The sequence below is a fragment of the Coregonus lavaretus genome (genome assembly GCF_964263955.1).
Source record: "Coregonus lavaretus genome assembly, contig: HAP1_SCAFFOLD_767, whole genome shotgun sequence".
NCBI lineage: Eukaryota > Metazoa > Chordata > Actinopteri > Salmoniformes > Salmonidae > Coregonus > Coregonus lavaretus.
Window position 1 is genome coordinate 3,153 of NW_028162741.1, and position 24,153 is coordinate 27,305.

General features: G+C 46.5%; 1 protein-coding gene across 1 annotated transcript; it reads left to right on the forward strand.

Moving 5' to 3' along the window:
- The first annotated feature begins 335 nt into the window (after positions 1 to 335).
- LOC311118935 (very-long-chain (3R)-3-hydroxyacyl-CoA dehydratase-like) lies at positions 336 to 23,663 on the forward strand. Its single transcript, XM_084193685.1, has 11 exons — positions 336 to 508; positions 1,354 to 1,396; positions 1,506 to 1,579; positions 1,943 to 2,107; positions 2,272 to 2,323; positions 3,166 to 3,276; positions 4,264 to 4,391; positions 4,663 to 4,775; positions 16,871 to 16,977; positions 17,306 to 17,437; positions 23,507 to 23,663. Exons 1-11 carry the CDS (start codon positions 428 to 430, stop codon positions 23,581 to 23,583), a joined length of 1,083 nt encoding a protein of 360 aa, XP_084049811.1. The 5' UTR covers positions 336 to 427; the 3' UTR covers positions 23,584 to 23,663.
- The last annotated feature ends 490 nt before the right edge of the window (positions 23,664 to 24,153 follow it).

The following is a 24,153-nucleotide window of genomic DNA, read 5'->3' on the forward strand; positions in this document are numbered from 1 at the left end:
CTGAGCTGCGTTCAGTATAGAAAAACGTACTGCAACGTTCAATTCAATGGAAACGGTGCTGTTATGAACGACCAGTTCAAAAACGTGGAGGGAGTGGTTGGTTGGGTTGGTTGGGTCGGTTGTGTGTTGGGGACCGTTGTGCCGCAGACATACAGTAAATTACTTCAAGACACACCCACCAAACGGAGCAAACGTACCTCAAAGTCTGTTCAAGAACGTTTTAGGGAAACGTGTCGTTCAGTACAAACCGTTAAGCAACGTAAACGTTCAATCGAACTGAACGCACCCTGAGTATCCTTTGATAACTGTTTCCGCCTCTAGCCAGCTGGCTGAATGAATGATGCGGAGGATCTCCATCATTGCTTCTGCTTGATATAACAATAATATTAATTGAATCTACCGTAGCTTTATATATATATATATCACAATGCAGACCCTCACACCGCACGTATATTGGGCACAGCGTCACGGAGACATCTACCTGCGCGTAGAGCTGAGTGACGCTAAGGTATGTTACTGATGCTCTCCGGGACCGACTTGTCTCCAAGCTAGCTGGCTAGGCTAACAAGCTAGCTAGATAGTAAACATCACTTCAGCCAGTAATAAGTGTCTGCTTAAGCTCACTGCTGGACATTGTAAATTGAATGCACGTTGCTGACATGAACAAATTACATACATTACATTAGCTACAATGCTCCTTTGAGAATGGAGTGATACCAGCCCATGCTTACACGTTAGCAAGTATGCTCATAAATCTAGCTAGCTAACTTACCACTTGTTCTATTAACTATACCGAGTGATAACAAAACAAAAGTCTAGCATGACACTACTACTAGTCAGACAGTACCATACATATCGTTTCCTGAGATCCTGATCCACTATTCCACAGTCCAAAATCACGTCGTTGTCGAGAGAAGGCTGGTTCTCGACGAGGCTAGACATTAGCTAACACTCAGCTACTGACGCTAGCTAGCTAGTTACTGTCATTCATATTGAGTTGTAACGTTAGTAGCTAGTGGTGGTGCGTCTACCGAATGTCATGCTTCATAAAAGATTCAGGAATTGTCATGGTGATCGCTGGATCCAATTTGGCCATTCAGCAGACATAGTTACTCACTCAAGACGCATCATGATCAACATTTGTACTCCAGCTACATAGCATAGTGTACATAATGTCATCAGAATATGTTAGTGATGCTGTATGTGTGAGGGATACACATCCGTATCAGCCGCTCAGTCACATAGTTTGAGCTCAACCAATGTTAGTGGTTTCTATATTTAGCCTGGTAGCTGACAGTCTTCTTCCGCTTTTTGAGTTTTTTTTAATGCATGACATTTACTTTCGCGTTTCAGAATCTTGATATCTGCGTGCAAGACAACACCCTGCAATTCAAAGGTTGGTGTTTGCATTACATTGGAACAGAATGACACAGGCCACAAGCTGATATAATGAGAACAACTCTAGTCTGTACATAGTATTAAACCCATGTTCCTTTGTTCGACAGCTCAGGGTCACGGAGCTAAAGGAGTCAATGACTATGAGTTCAGTCTGGACTTCCTGGAACCAGTAAAACCTGAGGTGTTCTATTCTTCTGTTATTTTCTCCTCCAAAATGTAGTTTCTCATCACACTCTTCTCAGTCTCAAAGACAAACCTCTCTTATTGTACTAGAGATTGTTACTGTTTCCTGCATGTACTTTATTGTTAAGTGTATCTACTACAGGAGGTGGCTCATAATAATGACCGGAATGGATCAAATGGAATGGCATCGAACACCAGGAAACCATGTGTTTGATGTATTTGATACCATTCCATCTATTCCGCTCCAGTCATTACCACGAGCCCGTTCTCCCCAATTAAGGTGCCACTAACCTCCTGTGGTGTCTACGGTAATGATCACACTCACTGTGTGTTTGTGTCTGTGTGCATGTCTGTCTGCCAGGTGAGTCACAGGTCGACCCAGCGCCTGGTAAACGTGACAGTGAGGAAGCTAGAGCAACGTTGGTGGGATAGACTCACTCTGCAGGAGAGGAAACCTCTCTTCCTGGCGCCAGACTTCGACCGCTGGCTCGACGAATCAGACGCAGAGATGGAGCTTCAGGCTAAGGTAGTAATGTCCGGGGTCAGTTTTTGGTATAACGCTGTGGAACTTTTAGACGTAATACAAAAAGGATGACAAATAATTTGTATATGAAGTATAAGGCTTTATTTGGCTTTTCTAAGTGTGTTATGACATTTATTACACCTGATGCTCTGTCTGTTTGTTCTCAGGAAGAGGAGAAGATTAACAAGGTCAGCATCGAGTCAAGAATCCGTAAAGACGGTAAGTACCGAGCGGTGCAGCTGTGAACACTGCAGCCCTTGTCTCTAATCTGAATATTTGCGTTTCTTGTTAAAGATGCCGTTGGTTTATCATCAACTAGGTTCAGCCGAGGGACAATTTTTTTTTTTTGTTGACCAGATGGTCGGGGAGCCGGAACATAAGTACAAATCATTTGTAGACTGCAATTTGACCACAAGAATCCCAAGCAGATCATTTAAATCCTTGCCTAAATTTGTATATGTCTCTCTATTATCATTTGACATTTTAGTCATTTAGCAGACGCTCTTATCCAGAGCGACTTACATGAGCAATTAGGGTTAAGTGCCTTGCTCAAGGGCACATCGACAGATTTTTCACCTGGTCTGCTCGTGGGAATACTTGGTAACAGCTGATTTCCTGGTGTTTTTACACTATTTTATGTACAACAATGAAAATGCAACGTATACTTTTTTTTTTTTTTTGCTCAGAAAAGTTTGGGGACCAAATAAATCCACCCGCGGGCCACCAATTGGGGAACCCTGGTTTAGACTGTGCATCGCCTTTTAGTTTATACCAACACAAATACAAGCTACCTTTTTAAGTACTAGATATTTGAAAATGTAAACATCTGAAATGTAATTTCAGATGTATGTCTATACTTGTCTATACTTGAGGAGTATAGACATACAAAACCAATTGACTGGAGTCTCCTTTGTATTTATTCAATTTTTGTGTGTTATTATTGAAAGCTGTACAATGTTCTCTCAGCCTACCTGTGTCTAAAGAAGAGCTATCTGTTCATGTTCAACCTGGTGTTATGTGTTTAAAGCTGTAGCATGTTAATATTTAGTTTGTTCTCTCAGCCTACCTGGGTCTAAAGAAGGGCTATCTGTTCATGTACAACCTGGTCCAGTTCCTGGGCTTCTCCTGGATCTTTGTCAACATGACCGTCCGTCTCTTCATCCTGGGACAAGGTCAGTGGTCCGGAGCCTGCTGAGGGTCCAGTCTGTTAGTGGCTGTTTGTTGTTGTTGTTGTTGTTTGTTGGTTGGTTGTCATGTTTGGCTTGAGAGTTGACTACAGAGTTGGCTACAGACACCAAGCAGGTTAAGTGGTCAATGTTTTCAGGGATGGAAAAGTGTACCATCATAATAATTCCTTTTAAACTCAACAGCTGTGGTTGGATCTAGCTACCTCAGAACTGGTTCTTCAACATAAAGTAAGAGAGTTAGTATAGATGGCTCACATAACACAAATATTTACATACATCATCTTTCTTCCTCTTATTTATTTATTTTTAGCTGAAAGCTGTCTAGTTTCAACTTATTTTTTATTAAGTTCTGTTGCTGTGAAGTGATCCGAGTGAGGCAGATTAACCCACACCTCTCAGAACTGACATCAAACCCAGCAAGCCGATGTGCTGCTTCCCTAGAAGAAGTAAACGGGCCTTTTATTCATAGATGCGCCCTCATTTGAATATGAGAAAAATAACATTGACTCTAGTCTGTCGATGAATTTGTCTTGCAAATAGCTTTGGATACTGAATAGCCCGGTGGTCCAATCTGTTTGTTCTTTCTGCCAAATTCAGTTTATATGTCCTCACAACAATTGAAGACTTGACTACAGCAGTGGTCGTCACCCTGGTGTGCTTTGGCCTTTCCACAGGGATACTTGAGGAGTCTTACGAGAACGTAGACCTACTGGTGAAATACACATGAAATGGTACTTGGGGGAGTACTTCAGGCATAGCTAAATGTGACTGGGGTAGAGTTACTAAAACGGGTTGAGAACCGCTGGACTTCAGCACATACAGTATGGAACCAGGCTACTTTGGGATATTCAATGTGTTCTACCTCTCTCTCTCTCTCTCTCTCTCCCCCTCTCTCTCTCTCTCTCCCCCTCTCTCTCTCTCTCTCTCTCTCTCTCTCTCTCTCTCTCTCTCTCTCTCTCCCCCTCCTGTCAGACTCCTTCTATGACACGTTCCACACCATTGCTGACATGATGTACTTCTGTCAGATGATGGCCGTAGCAGAGGTCATTAACCCTCTAGTGGGTCTGGTCAAGACTGGGGTCTTCCCAGCTATGATCCAGGTAGGGCTCAATCCAAACACACAGAAAACTCACTTTCAAAATGGCTTGGGTTTAAAATATAACGCATGCTAATTTGGGATACGTTGACTTCTAGTTTGTTTTTTGGTTAGTCAAAGCTAAAGTTGGCAGCAATGGTTTTTGTAAACCAACCCAAAGCATATATTGTCTCTCCTTGCCCATAGGATGCTTTCAGGGTGAGGATAAGTGATTTTGTATTTAGGGTGAATTATTCCTTTAATGTAGTGTGTTTTTGTGTTTTTGACCTGTCCAGGTGGTGGGTAGGAACGTTATCCTGTTTGTGATCTTCGGTAGTCTGGAGGAGATGCAGAACAAAGCAGTGGTCTTCTTCGTCTTCTACCTCTGGAGCACCATCGAGATCTTCAGGTGACTACCTCTATAATATAGTCAAAAGATAGCACCATCGAGATCTTCAGGTGACTACCTCTATAATATAGTCAAAAGAGAGCACCATCGAGATCTTCAGGTGACTACTCTACCCACATGTACATATTACCTCAACTACCTCAACTAGCCGGTGCCCCCGCACATTGACTCTGCAACGGTACCCCCCTGTATATATAGCCTCCCTACTGTCACTTTATTTTACTGTATATATAGCCTCCCTACTGTCACTTTATTTTACTTCTGCTCTTTTTTTCTCAACACTTTTTTTGTTGTTGTTTTATTCTTACTTTTTTTGTTTAAAATAAATGCACTGTTGGTTAAGGGCTGTAAGTAAGCATTTCACTGCAATGTCTGCACCTGTTGTATTCGGCGCATGTGACCAATAAAATTTGATTTGATTTGATTTGAAAAGAGAGCACCATCGAGATCTTCAGGTGACTACCTCTATAATATAGTCAAAAGAGAGCACCATCGAGATCTTCAGGTGACTACCTCTATAATATAGTCAAAAGAGAGCACCATCGAGATCTTCAGGTGACTACCTCTATAATATAGTCAAAAGAGAGCACCATCGAGATCTTCAGGTGACTATTTCTATAGTATAGTCAATAGAGAGCACCATAGAGATCTTCAGGTGACTATTTCTATAATATAGTCAAAAGAGAGCACCATAGAGATCTTCAGGTGACTACCTCTATAATATAGTCAAAAGAGAGCACCATAGAGATCTTCAGGTGACTATTTCTATAGTATAGTCAATAGAGAGCACCATAGAGATCTTCAGGTGACTATTTCTATAATATAGTCAAAAGAGAGCACCATAGAGATCTTCAGGTGACTATTTCTATAGTATAGTCAATAGAGAGCACCATAGAGATCTTCAGGTGACTATTTCTATAGTATAGTCAATAGAGAGCACCATAGAGATCTTCAGGTGACTATTTCTATAGTATAGTCAATAGAGAGCACCATAGAGATCTTCAGGTGACTCTACCTCTATTTTTATTTAATTTTTTATTTTACCTTTATTTAAGTAGGCAAGTCAGTTAAGAACAAATTCTTATTTACAATGACGGCCTACATCGGCCAAACCCGGACGACGCTGGGCCAATTGTGTGCCGCCCTATGGGACTCCCAATCACGGCCGGTTGTGATACAGCCTGGAATCGAACCAGGGGGTCTCTGTAGTGACGCCTCAAGCACTGAGATGCAGTGCCTTAGACCGCTGAGATGCAGTGCCTTAGACCGCTGAGATGCAGTGCCTTAGACCGCTGAGATGCAGTGCCTTAGACCGCTGAGATGCAGTGCCTTAGACCGCTGAGATGCAGTGCCTTAGACAGCTGAGATGCAGTGCCTTAGACCGCTGAGATGCAGTGCATTAGACCGCTGAGATGCAGTGCCTTAGACCGCTGAGATGCAGTGCCATAGACAGCTGAGATGCAGTGCCTTAGACAGCTGAGATGCAGTGCCTTAGACCACTGAGATGCAGTGCCTTAGACCGCTGAGATGCAGTGCCTTAGACCGCTGAGATGCAGTGCCTTAGACCGCTGAGATGCAGTGCCTTAGACCGCTGAGATGCAGTGCCTTAGACCGCTGAGATGCAGTGCCTTAGACAGCTGAGATGCAGTGCCTTAGACCGCTGAGATGCAGTGCATTAGACCGCTGAGATGCAGTGCCTTAGACCGCTGAGATGCAGTGCCATAGACCGCTGAGATGCAGTGCCTTAGACAGCTGAGATGCAGTGCCTTAGACCACTGAGATGCAGTGCCTTAGACCGCTGAGATGCAGTGCCTTAGACCGCTGAGATGCAGTGCCTTAGACCGCTGAGATGCAGTGCCTTAGACCGCTGAGATGCAGTGCCTTAGACAGCTGAGATGCAGTGCCTTAGACCGCTGCTCCACTCGGGAGCCCTATATAGTTCACATACCGGTAACTGCCAAAAGAAAGGAAACACCAGCATAAAGTTGCTTCAGTGCACCTTGGCATAGATTCTACAAGTGTCTGGAACTCTATTGGAGGGTTCTGATACCATTCTTCCATGAGAAATTCCATTATTTGGTGTTTTGTTAATGGTGGTGCAAAACACTGTATCAGGCGCCGCGCCAGAATCTCCTGTAAGTGTTCAAATTGGGTTGAGATCTAGTGACTGAAATGGCCATGGCATATGGTTTACATAGTTTTCATGCATTTTCCCTAACCTGCTAAGTTAATTATCCTAGCCTGCTGCATAAGTTTTCCTAACCTGCTATCGAAGTATCGTGAAAATAATGTTTCCCATTTAAAAAGTGGTTTGGTGTAAGAAATATGGTGTAAGGAAATTGTCATCCTTTGTATACTCTGTACTCGGCACCATTACTGCCATGATATCCACACCACATCAGTCACCGATTTCATTAATAAGTGCATAGACGATTTCATCCTCACAGTGACCATACATACATACCCCAACCAGAAGCCATGGATTACAGGCAACATCCGCACTGAGCTAAAGGCTAGAGCTGCCGCTTTCAAGGAGCGGGACACTAATCCGGATGCTTATAAGAAATCCCACTACGACCTCTGACGAGCCATCAAACAGGCAAAGCGTCAATACAGGACTAAGATCGAATCCTACTACGCCGGCTCGGATGTGGCAGGGCTTGCAAACTATCACGGATTACAAAGGGAAACCCAGCCGCAAGCTGCCCAGTGACGCGAGCCTACCAGACGAGCAAACTGCCTTCTATGTTCGCTTTGAGGCAAGCAACACTGAACCATGCATGAGAGCACCAGCTGCTCCGGATGACTGTGTGATCTCGCTCTCCGTAGCCGATGTGAGTAAGACCTTTAAACAGGTTAACATTCACAAAGTCACAGAGCCAGATGGATTACCAGGATGCGTACTCAGAGCATGCTCTGATCAGATGGCAAGTGTCTTCACTGGCATTTTGTTCTTCTACTTTACTTTACTGACTTTATTGTTCCCATGGGAACATTTTGTTGCAGTGTCATGTACACGTTTAAAGTGGCGTTTAAATACAAAACAAACTGACAATACAACTTTCATTACAGTTACATACCAATAAAAAGAGACTAGCCTGCTGGCCTTACTGGGTCAATAGGAACATTAGCCTGCTGGCCTTACTGGGTCAATATGAACATTAACCTGCTGGCCTTACTGGGTCAATAGGAACATTAGCTTGCTGGCCTTACTGGGTCGATAGGAACATTAGCTTGATGGCCTTACTGGGTCAATAGGAACATTAACTTGATGGCCTTACTGGGTCAATAGGAACATTAACCTGCTGGCCTTACTGGGTCAATAGGAACATTAACCTGCTGGCCTTACTGGGTCGATAGGAACATTAACCTGCTGGCCTTACTGGGTCGATAGGAACATTAGCTTGCTGGCCTTACTGGGTCGATAGGAACATTAACCTGCTGGCCTTACTGGGTCGATAGGAACATTAGCTTGCTGGCCTTACTGGGTCGATAGGAACATTAACCTGCTGGCCTTACTGGGTCGATAGGAACATTAGCTTGCTGGCTTTACTGGGTCGATAGGAACATTAACCTGCTGGCCTTACTGGTTCGATAGGAACATTAGCTTGCTGGCTTTACTGGGTCGATAGGAACATTAGCCTGAGCTATTTAGGAGGGATATCACACCTGGCACAAATGATTGTCTAGTTCTGTTTTTCCGCCAAGGGGTGCTCTATACCTGCACCCAGAGGGGAGTAGTTCAATGTCTGGGTACGGGGGGTGGCTTGGGTCTGGGTACAGGGGGTGGCTTGGGTCTGGCTACAGGGGGGTGGCTTGGGTCTGGGTACAGGGGGTGGCTTGGGTCTGGGGACAGGGGGTGGCTTGGGTCTGGGGACAGGGGGTGGCTTGGGTCTGGGGACAGGGGGTGGCTTGGGTCTGGGTACAGGGGGTGGCTTGGGTCTGGGGACAGGGGGTGGCTTGGGTCTGGGGACAGGGGGTGGCTTGGGTCTGGGGACAGGGGGTGGCTTGGGTCTGGGGACAGGGGGTGGCTTGGGTCTGGGGACAGGGGGTGGCTTGGGTCTGGGGACAGGGAGTGGCTTGGGTCTGGGGACAGGGGGTGGCTTGGGTCTGGGGACAGGGGGTGGCTTGGGTCTGGGGACAGGGGGTGGCTTGGGTCTGGGGACAGGGGGGTGGCTTGGGTCTGGGGACAGGGGGTGGCTTGGGTCTAAAATGATTATGTGAGCCTTGGAGGGCTCTGACCTTAAAGATCTCATCCAGGGCTGTCTGTTTGACTCCAAGTACCTTGCTTGCTGTGGTGATAATCCTTCTCAGCGTATTTCTCTGGCTGACAGTGGCATTGCTATACCAACAAACAGTACAAAAGTTAAAATACTCTCAATGAAAGATTTGTAAAACAGAATCAGGATAGTACAGTCAACATGAAAATCAAATCCAATCAAATTGTATTGGCCACATGCGCCGAATACAACAGGTGCAGACATTACAGTGAAATGCTTACTTACAGCCCTTAACCAACAGTGCATTTATTTTTTAATAAAAAAGTAAAATAAAACAACAACAAAAAAGTGTTGAGAAAAAAAGAGCAGAAGTAAAATAAAATAACAGTAGGGAGGCTATATATACAGGGGGGAACCGGTGCAGAGTCAATGTGCGGGGGCACCGGCTAGTTGAAGTAATATGTAGATGTGGGTTGAGTTAAAGTGACTATGCATAAATAATTAACAGAGTAGCAGCAGCGTAAAAAGATGGGGTGGGGGTGGGGGGGCAGTGCAAATAGTCCGGGTAGCCATGATTAACTGTTCAGGAGTCTTATGGCTTGGGGGTAGAAGCTGTTGAGAAGTCTTTTGGACCTAGACTTGGCACTCCGGTACCGCTTGCCGTGCGGTAGCAGAGAGAACAGTCTATGACTAGGGTGGCTGGAGTCTTTGACAATTTGGAGGGCCTTCCTCTGACACCGCCTGGTATAGAGGTCCTGGATGGCAGGAAGCTTGGCCCCAGTGATGTACTGGGCCGTACGCACTACCCTCTGTAGTGCCTTGCGGTCGGAGGCCAAGCAGTTGCCATACCAGGTGGTGATGCAACCAGTCAGGATGCTCTCGATGGTGCAGCTATAGAATATTTTGAGGATCTGAGGACCCATGCCAAATCTTTTCAGTCTCCTGAGGGGGAATAGGCTTTGTCGTGCCCTCTTCACGACTGTCTTGGTGTGTTTGGACCATGATAGTTCGTTGGTGATGTGGACACCAAGGAACTTGAAACTCTCAACCTGTTCAACTACAGCCCCGTGCTCAGTCCTCTTTTTTTTCCTGTAGTCCACAATCATCTCCTTTGTCTTGGTCACGTTGAGGGAGAGGTTGTTATCCTGGCACCACACGGCCAGGTCTCTGACCTCCTCCCTATAGGCTGTCCCAGTTTTTTGAGAAAGTACAGTCTCGGTTGACTCTTTTTGTAGATCAGGTCTGTACATTTACTCCACTGAAGCTTATTATCCAAGAGGACACACAGATATGTGTATTCCTCTACAATCGCTATGTTCTGACCTCTGATAGATGTTGCAGAGGTAGGTGTTGAACTCTTCCTGAAGTCTATGCACATCTCTTTGGTATTGAGGACCAAGTGTGATTCGTCACACCATTCTACAAAGTCGTTTAGGACCGGGCCATGGTGTTCCTCGTCACCATGCAACAGGCTGATCAAGGCAGTGTCATCTGCGAACTTAACGAGGTGTCTGTCAGGATGGGAACTAGGTGTCTGTCAGGATGGGAACTAGGTGTCTGTCAGGATGGGAACTAGGTGTCTGTCAGGATGGGAACTAGGTGTCTGTCAGGATGGGAACTAGGTGTCTGTCAGGATGGGAACTAGGTGTCTGTCAGGATGGGAACTAGGTGTCTGTCAGGATGGGAACTAGGTGTCTGTCAGGATGGGAACTAGGTGTCTGTCAGGATGGGAACTAGGTGTCTGTCAGGATGGGAACTAGGTGTCTGTCAGGATGGGAACTAGGTGTCTGTCAGGATGGGAACTAGGTGTCTGTCAGGATGGGAACTAGGTGTCTGTCAGGATGGGAACTAGGTGTCTGTCAGGATGGGAACTAGGTGTCTGTCAGGATGGGAACTAGGTGTCTGTCAGGATGGGAACTAGTACAACTATTTGTGTACAGGAGTGGGGACAAAACACATCCCTGAGGAGAGCCTGTGTTGGTGGTGCGTATGTCCGACACGTGGGGACCTACTTTGACCCACTGTGACCTCTGGCTCAGGAAGTCCAACAGCCACAAAACCAGCCCCCCATCTAAGGAGAAGTCCCTTATGAGTCTCTGTGCCAGAATGTAAGGCTGGATTGTGTTGAAGGCAGAAGAAAAGCCAACAAAGAGTACCCTGACAATGGGATTTGGCGCCCTCTAGATGTCTATAGACCATGTTGAGGAGAGTATGAATGGCATCATTAACTCCTCTGCTGGGCTGATATGCAAACTGAAACGGGTCGAGGAGCTTCTGGGTGGCGCTGAGAATATGACTTTTCACAATTTTCTCAAAGCATTTCATTACTAAGGATGTCAAGTCGACAGGGCGGTGGTCATTCCACACAGAGGGATTGGATGCTTTAGGAATGGGGATAATTATTGAGTTTTTCCACAATACTGGCTTGTGTTGCTGGTCGAGCTAGAATTGGAAAATGTCTGTGAAAACACCAGCTAATTATTCAGTACAGTGCTTTAACACAGCCTCTTATTTTGTCTGGACCTGGTTACATCCCCTGAACCACTTCACAACATCAGCCTGTTTAACAACAACCCTCTCAAACATTTGTAATGATGCTTCCATTTGTTTTACCTCCGACATAAAGTCGTCAGATTGAAATCTTGAGGAGAAAACATTCAGTTAGTTAGCCATGTTCTGGCCCTCATGTCTCCCAAGGTCAGCATTAGTTAGCCATGTTCTGGCCCTCATGTCTCCCAAGGTCAGCATTGGTTAGCCATGTTCTGGCCCTCATGTCTCCCAAGGTCAGCATTGGTTAGCCATGTTCTGGCCCTCATGTCTCCCAAGGTCAGCATTGGTTAGCCATGTTCTGGCCCTCATGTCTCCCAAGGTCAGCATTGGTTAGCCATGTTCTGGCCCTCATGTCGCCCAAGGTCAGCATTGGTTAGCCATGTTCTGGCCCTCATGTCTCCCAAGGTCAGCATTGTTTTTTCCACTGCCTATGTGGGGGTCACTAGCCATGGATTTAATCCCTTGCCAGGCCACCCTTGAGTTTCCTGAGGAGAGGGTCCTCTCCACCCTTTGCTTGTATGCCTCCTTGTCCACCACTATCTGTATTTTAATCTCACGTTGTACATCTCTTAAAGTCTAGTACCCTCCGAATAAACTGCCTTCTTCCTATTAAGTAGTGATTTGAGATTTTTTCATACCCAAGGCTTATTGTTAGGGAAGATTTTACATGTTTTAGTAGGCACAACTGACTCAACACAGAAGTTTACATAGTCTGTGAGTTCGTTAAGATCAGCGCTGCTGTCCTGAAATACCTCCCACATAGTCCAGTCAAAACACCCTTGGAGACGAGTGATACTATTGTCAGTCCAGATCTGGACAGTTTTAACTGTAAGTTTCTCCCTCTCCAGGAGCCACTGTGGTCTGATGTCCCCAGAGGAGGTCTGGTGGTGGCAGAGAAAGCATTTGGTATTGTCCCATAGCACAAATCAAGAGTCTTATTTTTCCTAGTGTGACATTTCACATACTGGTGGTATGTGCGCAGGACCTTGTGCTAAGTACAGTTGTTAAAATCCCCTAAAATAAATGTGGATGCATCGGGGGAGATGGATTCCAGTTTCTGTGACAGATTATAAATCATCTATGATGCTTTTGCTATATTAGCTTTTGGTTGCATGTACACAACAGTAACAAACAATTGGGGGAACTCACGGGGCAGATAGTAGGGTCGCAGTGACACAGAAAGCAGTTCAATGTCGGGGTACAGAGTCTCTCTCTTACCAGGATCGATTTACACCACTGGTCCCTGACAAGCAGGCAGACGCCCCCCCCGCCGTGATGTTTCCCTGTGACGCTCAGATCACGGTCCGCTCCGGCTCCACTTCCCTGTCCTGGACTCTGTCATCCAGCCAAGTCTCAGTAAACGCCAGCAAACAGGCCTCCCGGTATTCATGTTGGAAGAGCCTGATTCGGTGAAAGCTCATCCACTTTCCCCCTCAGTGACTGGGCATTGATCAGCAAGGTGGTGGGTAAGGGAAGTTTGTTCTTAAGTCTTTGTCTGATTCCCCCGTGTTTTCCACGTTTGCATTTGGGTTTGTAATCTACTCGCAGACAATCGGGGACAATTGTAGTAGGAACTCTCTGCTGTATTGGATTCCGCTGCCAACAGCGTTTTCATCACAGTCTGTTTGTACACGATCAACAAGATCAGTCCAACACCCCACCACTGGAAAGCCATCGTTGACAGATGGTTTACAAACAAAGTGTACAAATTAAAAACATAAAAGAACACCCACTGCGGGATGCAACCGAGCCGTGCCCCTCTCCCTGACCATGTTTCAAGCAGACCACCATAGTCCCTGTGCCCAAGAGCACCAAGGTAACCTGTCTAAATGACTATTGGCCCGTAGCACTCACGTCTGTAGCTATTAAAGTTCTTTGAAAGGCTGGTCATGGTTCACATCAACACCGTCATTCCAGACACCCTCGACCCACTCCAATTCGCTTACCGCCCCAACAGATTCACAGATAATGCAATCGCTATTACACCACACCGCACTCTCCCACCTGGATAAGAGTAACACCTATGTGAGAATGTTGCTCATTGACTGCAGCTCAACGTTCAACACCATAGTGCCCTCCAAGCTCATCACTAAGCTCAGGACCCTGGCAATGAACACCTACCTCTGCAACTGGATCCTGGACTTCCTGACGGGCCACCCCCAAGGTGGTGAGGGTAAGCAACGCATGCTTAGTCCCCTCCTGTACTCCCTGTTCACCCACAACTGCGTGGCCGCGCACGACTCCAACACCATCAGTAAGTTTGCTGAAGACACGACGGTTGTTGGCCTGGTCACCAACGACGATGAGACAGCCTATAGGGAGAAGGTCAGTGACCTGGCAGTGTGGTGCCAGGACAACAACCTCTCCCAAAATGTCAGCAAGACAAAGGAGCTGATCGTGGACTATTGAAAACCCACGGCCGAGCACGCCCCCATCCACATCGACGGGGCTGTAGTGGAGCGGGTTTAGAGCTTCAAGTTCCTCGGTGTCCACATCAGTAAGGAATTGACATGGTCCAAACACACCAACACAGACGTGAAGAGGGACCACAACGCCTCTTCCCCCTCAGGAGGCTGAAAAGATTTGGCATGGGCCCTCAGATCCTCAAAAAGTTCTACAGCTGCACCATTGAGAGCATCTTGACTGGCTGCATCACCGCCTGGTATGGAAACTGCTTGGCATCTGACCACAAGGTGCTACAGAGGGTAGTGCGTACGGCCCAGTATATCACTAGGGCCGAGCTCCCTGCCATCCAGGACCTCTATACCAGGCGGTGTCAGAGGAAGGCCCTAAAAATTGTCAAAGACTCCAGCCACCCAAGTCATAGACTGTTCTCTCTGCTACCTCACGGCAAGCGATACCGATGCACCAAGTCTGGAACCTACAGGACCCTGAACATCTTTTACCCCCAAGCCATAAGACTGCTAAATAGTTAGTCCGGGTAGCTATTGGTTAACTATTTAACTATCTGCATTGACCCTTTTGTTGCACTAACTGTACTGGTACCCAGTGTGAATAGCCAAGTAATCGTTACTCATTGTGTATTTATTCTTTGTGTTATTATCTTTCTATTTCTCTCTCTACATTGTTGGGAAGGTCCTGTAAGTATGTGTTTCACCTGTTACTCTACACCTGTTGTTTACCAAGCACCCCCAAGCCATAAGACTCCTGAACAGCTAATCATGGCTACCCGGACTATTTGCATTGTCCCCCCCACCCCCTCTTTTACGCTGCTGCTACTCTCTGTTTATTATCAATGCATAGTCACTTTAACTCTACCCACATGTACATATTACCTCGACTAACCGGTGCCCCTGCACATTGACTCTGTACCGGTACCCCCTGTATATAGCCTCCCCACTGTTATTTAATTTTACTGCTGCTCTTTAATTATTTTTTATTTTAATTTTTTACTTATCTATTTTTTACTTAACACTTATTTATCTTAACTGCGTTGTTGGTTAAGGGCTTGTAAGTAAGCATTTCACTGTAAGGTCTACAGTGAAATGCATGTGACAAATAAAATTTGATTTGATGTCATAAATACATTTGATTTGATCTAGAGATCTTAATTGAACTATGAACGTACATTATATTGCTAGCTAGTGAGGCTGGTTGTAACCATGAACGTACATTATATTGCCAGCTAGTGAGACTAGTTGTAACCATGAACGTACATTATATTGCTAGCTAGTGAGACTAGTTGTAACCATGAACGTACATTATATTGCTAGCTAGTGAGACTAGTTGTAACCATGAACGTACATTATATTGCCAGCTAGTGAGACTAGTTGGAACCATGAACGTACATTATATTGCTAGTTGGAACCATGAACGTACATTATATTGCTAGTTGTAACCATGAACGTACATTATATTGCTAGTTGTAACCATGAACGTACATTATATTGCTAGTTGTAACCATGAACGTACATTATATTGCCAGCTAGTGAGACTAGTTGTAACCATGAACGTACATTATATTGCTAGCTAGTGAGACTAGTTGTAACCATGAACGTACATTATATTGCTAGCTAGTGAGACTAGTTGTAACCATGAACGTACATTATATTGCTAGCTAGTGAGACTAGTTGTAACCATGAACATACATTATATTGCTAGCTAGTGAGACTAGTTGTAACCATGAACGTACATTATATTGCTAGCTAGTGAGGCTGGTTGTAACCATGAACGTACATTATATTGCTAGTTGTAACCATGAACGTACATTATATTGCTAGTTGTAACCATGAACGTACATTATATTGCTAGTTGTAACCATGAACGTACATTATATTGCTAGCTAGTGAGACTAGTTGTAACCATGAACGTACATTATATTGCTAGTTGTAACCATGAACGTACATTATATTGCTAGCTAGTTGTAACCATGAACGTACATTATATTGCTAGCTAGTGAGACTAGTTGTAACCATGAACGTACATTATATTGCCAGCTAGTTGTAACCATGAACGTACATTATATTGCTAGCTAGTGAGACTAGTTGTAACCATGAACGTACATTATATTGCTAGCTAGTGAGACTAGTTGTAACCATGAACGTACATTATATTGCTAGTTGTAACCATGAACGTACATTATATTGCTAGCTAGTGAGACTAGTTGTAACCATGAACGTACATTATATTGCCAGCTAGTGAGACTAGTTGTAATCATGAACGTACATTATATTGCTAGTTGTAACCATGAACGTACATTATATTGCCAGCTAGTGAGACTAGTTGTAACCATGAACGTACATTATATTGCCAGCTAGTGAGACTAGTTGTAATCATGAACGTACATTATATTGCTAGTTGTAACCATGAACGTACATTATATTGCCAGCTAGTGAGACTAGTTGTAACCATGAACGTACATTATATTGCTAGCTAGTGAGACTAGTTGTAACCATGAACGTACATTATATTGCTAGCTAGTGAAGCTAGTTGGAACCATGAACGTACATTATATTGCCAGCTAGTTGTAACCATGAACGTACATTATATTGCTAGCTAGTGAAGCTAGTTGTAACCATGAACGTACATTATATTGCTAGCTAGTGAGGCTAGTTGTAAGCGTTTCGCTGGTACCCGTTCTACTTGTTGGCCTGCACTCTATTACAGCTGTCTCGCTACTGATGTTAGCAGCGAGCCTGTTTGTTATATGTCCGAACTACTTGCTGGCCTGCATTTTATTGCTCACTACTTGTGAATGATGCTAAATAAGCCTGTTGTTTTGTTATGTGTCCCAGGTATCCATTCTACATGCTGGCCTGCATCGTATCGCTCTAAATAAGCCTGTTGTTTTGTTGTGTGTCCCAGGTATCCATTCTACATGCTGGCCTGCATCGACACAGACTGGAAGCTGCTGACCTGGCTCAGATACTCCATCTGGATTCCCCTCTACCCTCTGGGGGTCCTAGCAGAGGGTCAGTGGGCCTTACACACAGACCACACACACAAAGACTATACACATACACACACAAAGACCACACACACCCCACACGCACACACACACACATACCCACACTCACCACAAACACACACACACACACACTCACCACAAACACACACACTCCCTCAGAGAGCTCTATACCTACTCTATTCACTTAATATGTAAATTGTATGTAAATAATAGTGGTATGATGATTATAGTCAAACAAGTGAAACAAGATATTACGTAGTTTATTACCAAGATATCCAAGTGTTGCTATGTAGTAGTGAGTATTCCTGTCTGTCCTGTCTGTTCCCTCTTAGCTATAGCTGTGATCCAGTCCCTACCCATCTTCGATGAGACCCGTCTGTACAGCATCCCTCTACCTACGGTCCTGGGCTCGTCCTTCAGCTTTTCCTACACTCTGAAGCTCTACCTCGCCCTCATGTTCCTCGGTCAGTTAGTACCACTCTCTGACCCCTAACCCCTAACCCCTAACCCTACACACTAACCCACTCTCTGACCATAAACCCCACACACTAACCCACTCTCTGACGATACACCCCACACACTAACCCACTCTCTGACCATACACCCCACACACTAACCCACTCTCTGACCCTACACCCCACACACTAACCCACTCTCTGACAATACACCCTACACACTAACCCACTCTCTGACCATACACCCTACACACTAACCCACTCTCTGACCATACACCCCACACACTAACCCACTCTCTGACCATACACCCTACACACTAACCCACTCTCTGACCATACACCCTACACACTAACCCACTCTCTGACCATACACCCTACACACTAACCCACTCTCTGACCATACACCCCACACACTAACCCACTCTCTGACCCTACACCCCACACACTAACCCACTCTCTGACAATACACCCCACACACTAACCCACTCTCTAACCATAACCCCTAACCCTACACACTAACCCACTCTCTGACAATGCACCCTACACACTAACCCACTCTCTGACCATACACCCTAACCCCACACACTAACCCACTCTCTAACCCTAACCCTACACACTAACCCACTCTCTAACCCCTAACCCTACACACTAACCCACTCTCTAACCCCTAACCCTACACACTAACCCACTCTCTAACCCTAACCCCTAACCCCACACACTAACCCACTCTCTAACCCTAACCCCTAACCCTACACACTAACCCACTCGCTAACCCCTAACCCTACACACTAACCCACTCTCTAACCCTAACCCCTAACCCCACACACTAACCCACTCTCTAACCCTAACCCCTAACCCTACACACTAACCCACTCGCTAACCCCTAACCCTACACACTAACCCACTCTCTAACCCTAACCCCTAACCCTACACCCTGAAGCTTAACCTCGCTCTCACAGACCTGCCCGCTCCAAGACTTCTCCATCATGGTTGACAACCACACCCTGTCGTTCAGTGACTCGCTCCTGCAGGTTCATGCTCTACAACATCCGTAGAGTACGACCCTACCTCACACAGGAAGCGGCGCAGGTCCTAATCTAGGCACTTGTGATCTCCCGTTCTGGACTACTGCAACTCTCAGTTGACTGGGCTCCCTGCTAGTGCCATCAAACCCCTGCAATTTATCCAGAAATCTGCAGCCCGCCTGGTGTTCAACCTTCCCAAGTTCTCCCATGTCACCCCGCTCCTCCGCACACTCCACTGGCTTCCAGTCGAAGCTCACATCCACTACAAGACCATGGTACTTACCTACGGAGCAGCAAGAGGAACTGCCCCTCCCTACCTTCAGGCTATGCTCAAATCCTACACCCCAACCCGAGTACTCCGTTCTGCCACCTCTGGTCTCTTGGCCCTCCAGTCAGCCCAGTCCAAGCTCTTCTCTGTCCTGGCATCCCAATGGTGGAATCAGCTTCCCCATGAAGCTAGGACAGCAGAGTCCCTGCCCCTCTTCCGAAAACATCTGAAACCCTACCTCTTCAAAGAGTATCTACCTCTTCAAAGAGTATCTTAAATAATCCCCGAGCACCCACTTCTCACCCCAACCCCCCCCCACACCCCTCCCTTTTTTGTTTGTTGAAAAATGCCTTTTGTGAAGTAACACTCCCACTTAACCTTATTTATTTACGTTTTACTAGCTCTGGCTTTGCTGATAACTACTTTATCGAGTCAAAATATACTTACTATGACTGAGATGTGGTTGACCCACCTGGCTATCTTAAGATGAATGTACTAACTAAGTTGCTCTGGATAAGAGCGTCTGCTAAATGACTAAAATGTCAAACGTAAATGTGAGTACCCACTCTCTAACCCTACACACTAACCCTACACACTAACCCTACACACTAACCCTACACACTAACCCTACACACTAACCCTACACACTAACCCTACACACTAACCCACTCTCTAACCCTACACACTAACCCTACACACTAACCCTACACACTAACCCTACACACTAACCCTACACACTAACCCACTCTCTAACCCTACACACTAACCCTACACACTAACCCTACACACTAACCCTACACACTAACCCTACACACTAACCCTAACCCCTAACCCTACACACTAACCCACTCTCTAACCCTAACCCCTAACCCTACACACTAACCCTCTCTCTAACCCCTAACCCTACACACTAACCCACTCTCTAACCCCTAACCCCTAACCCTACACACTAACCCTACACACTAACCCTCTCTCTAACCCCTAACCCTACACACTAACCCACTCTCTAACCCCTAACCCCTAACCCTACACACTAACCCACTCTCTAACCCCTAACCCTACACACTAACCCTAACCCCTAACCCTACACACTAACCCTAACCCCTAACCCTACACACTAACCCTAACCCCTAACCCTACACACTAACCCACTCTCTAACCCCTAACCCCTAACCCCACACACTAACCCTAACCCCTAACCCTACACACTAACCCACTCTCTAACCCCTAACCCCTAACCCTACACACTAACCCCTAACCCTACACACTAACCCTAACCCCTAACCCTACACACTAACCCACTCTCTAACCCCTAACCCTACACACTAACCCACTCTCTAACCCCTAACCCTACACACTAACCCCTAACCCTACACACTAACCCTAACCCCTAACCCTACACACTAACCCACTCTCTAACCCCTAACCCTACACACTAACCCACTCTCTAACCCCTAACCCCTAACCCTACACACTAACCCACTCTCTAACCCTAACCCCTAACCCCACACACTAACCCACTCTCTAACCCCTAACCCCTAACCCTACACACTAACCCTACACACTAACCCACTCTCTAACCCCTAACCCCTAACCCTACACACTAACCCACTCTCTAACCCTAACCCCTAACCCTACACACTAACCCACTCTCTAACCCCTAACCCCTAACCCTACACACTAACCCACTCTCTAACCCTAACCCCTAACCCTACACACTAACCCACTCTCTAACCCTAACCCCTAACCCTACACACTAACCCACTCTCTAACCCCTAACCCTACACACTAACCCACTCTCTAACCCCTAACCCCTAACCCTACACACTAACCCACTCTCTAACCCCTAACCCCTAACCCTACACACTAACCCACTCTCTAACCCCTAACCCTACACACTAACCCACTCTCTAACCCCTAACCCCTAACCCTACACACTAACCCACTCTCTAACCCCTAACCCTACACACTAACCCACTCTCTAACCCCTAACCCTACACACTAACCCACTCTCTAACCCCTAACCCCTAACCCTACACACTAACCCTCTCTCTAACCCCTAACCCCTAACCCCTAACCCTACACACTAACCCTACACACTAACCCACTCTCTAACCCCTAACCCCTAACCCCTAACCCCTAACCCTACACACTAACCCACTCTCTAACCCCTAACCCCTAACCCTACACACTAACCCTAACCCCTAACCCTACACACTAACCCTAACCCCTAACCCTACACACTAACCCACTCTCTAACCCTACACACTAACCCTACACACTAACCCTAACCCCTAACCCTACACACTAACCCACTCTCTAACCCCTAACCCCTAACCCTACACACTAACCCACTCTCTAACCCTAACCCCTAACCCTACACACTAACCCACTCTCTAACCCCTAACCCTACACACTAACCCTACACACTAACCCTACACACTAACCCTACACACTAACCCACTCTCTAACCCTACACACTAACCCTACACACTAACCCTACACACTAACCCCTAACCCCTAACCCTACACACTAACCCTACACACTAACCCTACACACTAACCCTACACACTAACCCTACACACTAACCCTACACACTAACCCCTAACCCCTAACCCTACACACTAACCCTACACACTAACCCTACACACTAACCCTACACACTAACCCTACACACTAACCCTACACACTAACCCTACACACTAACCCACTCTCTAACCCTACACACTAACCCTACACACTAACCCACTCTCTAACCCTACACACTAACCCTACACACTAACCCTACACACTAACCCACTCTCTAACCCTACACACTAACCCCTAACCCCTAACCCTACACACTAACCCTACACACTAACCCTACACACTAACCCTACACACTAACCCACTCTCTAACCCTACACACTAACCCTACACACTAACCCTACACACTAACCCTACACACTAACCCTACACACTAACCCCTAACCCCTAACCCTACACACTAACCCTACACACTAACCCCTAACCCTACACACTAACCCTACACACTAACCCTACACACTAACCCTACACACTAACCCTACACACTAACCCACTCTCTAACCCTACACACTAACCCTACACACTAACCCACTCTCTAACCCTACACACTAACCCTACACACTAACCCTACACACTAACCCTACACACTAACCCACTCTCTAACCCTAACCCCTAACCCCACACACTAACCCTACACACTAACCCACTCTCTAACCCCTAACCCTACACACTAACCCTACACACTAACCCTACACACTAACCCACTCTCTAACCCCTAACCCTACACACTAACCCTACACACTAACCCTACACACTAACCCACTCTCTAACCCTACACACTAACCCTACACACTAACCCTACACACTAACCCACTCTCTAACCCTACACACTAACCCTACACACTAACCCACTCTCTAACCCTACACACTAACCCTACACACTAACCCTACACACTAACCCTACACACTAACCCACTCTCTAACCCTAACCCCTAACCCCACACACTAACCCTACACACTAACCCACTCTCTAACCCCTAACCCTACACACTAACCCTACACACTAACCCTACACACTAACCCACTCTCTAACCCCTAACCCTACACACTAACCCTACACACTAACCCTACACACTAACCCACTCTCTAACCCCTAACCCTACACACTAACCCACTCTCTAACCCCTAACCCCTAACCCTAACCCCTAACCCTACACACTAACCCTCTCTCTAACCCTACACACTAACCCTACACACTAACCCTCTCTCTAACCCCTAACCCTACACACTAACCCTCTCTCTAACCCTAACCCCTAACCCTACACACTAACCCTCTCTCTAACCCCTAACCCCTAACCCTACACACTAACCCACTCTCTAACCCTAACCCCTAACCCTACACACTAACCCACTCTCTAACCCCTAACCCTACACACTAACCCTCTCTCTAACCCCTAACCCCTAACCCTACACACTAACCCTCTCTCTAACCCCTAACCCTACACACTAACCCACTCTCTAACCCCTAACCCTACACACTAACCCACTCTCTAACCCCTAACCCCTAACCCTACACACTAACCCTAACCCCTAACCCTACACACTAACCCACTCTCTAACCCCTAACCCTACACACTAACCCTCTCTCTAACCCCTAACCCCTAACCCTACACACTAACCCTCTCTCTAACCCCTAACCCTACACACTAACCCACTCTCTAACCCCTAACCCTACACACTAACCCACTCTCTAACCCTAACCCCTAACCCTACACACTAACCCACTCTCTAACCCCTAACCCTACACACTAACCCACTCTCTAACCCTACACACTAACCCACTCTCTAACCCTACACACTAACCCACTCTCTAACCCTACACACTATCCCACTCTCTTACCCTACACACTAACACTACACTCTTCCCCTAACCCTACACCCTAACCCTCTCTCTAAACCTACACCCTCCAGCTGTATCTAGCTGTCATGTTTCAGGATCAGTTAATAATAATAATATGCCATTTAGCAGACGCTTTTATCCAAAGCGACTTACAGTCATGCGTGCATACATTTTTACGTATGGGTGGTCCCGGGGATCGAACCCACTACCTTGCCACTAAGGGAGAAACATACACTTTGTCACATAGCTAACAAACCTATCTTTGCTTGGGCTAGACTTAGCTATTCTGGCATGCCAAGTGGATGGGGTTTGCACTTAAAACATATTTTTAAATAAAACATGTTTTTTTTCTTCCAAGGCCTGTTCATCAACTTCCGCCACCTGTTTCGCCAGAGGAGGAGACGACTGCGCTCCAGGAAGAGGAAGATGGACTGAGGGATGGAAAGACCAACCTCACGATGTCTCCAGTCTCACTGCTGGTTGCCTTCTCCTCTCCTCTCTCCTCTCACCTCTCACCTCTCACCTCTCACCTCTCCTCTCCTCTCCTCTCCTCTCCTCTCACCTCACCTCACCTCACCTCACCTCACCTCACCTCACCTCACCTCACCTCACCTCTCCTCTCCTCTCCTCTCCTCTCCTCTCCTCTCCTCTCCTCTCCTCTCCTCTCCTCTCCTCTCCTCTCCTCTCCTCTCCTCTCCTCTCCTCTCCTCTCCTCTCCTCTCCTCTCCTCTCCTCTCCTCTCCTCTCCTCTCCTCTCCTCTCCTCACCTCTCACCTCTCACCTCTCTCCTCTCCTGTCTCTCCTCTCCTGTCTCTCCTCTCCTCCTCTCCTCTCCTCTCCTCTCCTCTCCTCTCCTCTCCTCTCCTCTCCTCTCCTCTCCTCTCCTGTCTCTCCTCTCCTCTCCTCTCTCCTCTCCTCTCCTCTCCTGTCTCTCCTCTCCTCCTCTTCTCCTGTCTCTCCTCTCCTCTCCTCTCCTCTCCTCCTCTTCTCCTGTCTCTCCTCTCC

Coding starts and splice junctions, on each gene's coding strand:
- LOC311118935 (XM_084193685.1), top strand. CDS start 428: ATGCAGACCCTCACACCGCACGTATATTGGGCACAGCGTCACGGAGAC. Junction 4,392..4,662: donor TCTTCCCAGCTATGATCCAG/GTAGGGCTCAAT, acceptor TGACCTGTCCAG/GTGGTGGGTAGGAACGTTAT. Junction 17,438..23,506: donor CCTCGCCCTCATGTTCCTCG/GTCAGTTAGTAC, acceptor TTTTCTTCCAAG/GCCTGTTCATCAACTTCCGC.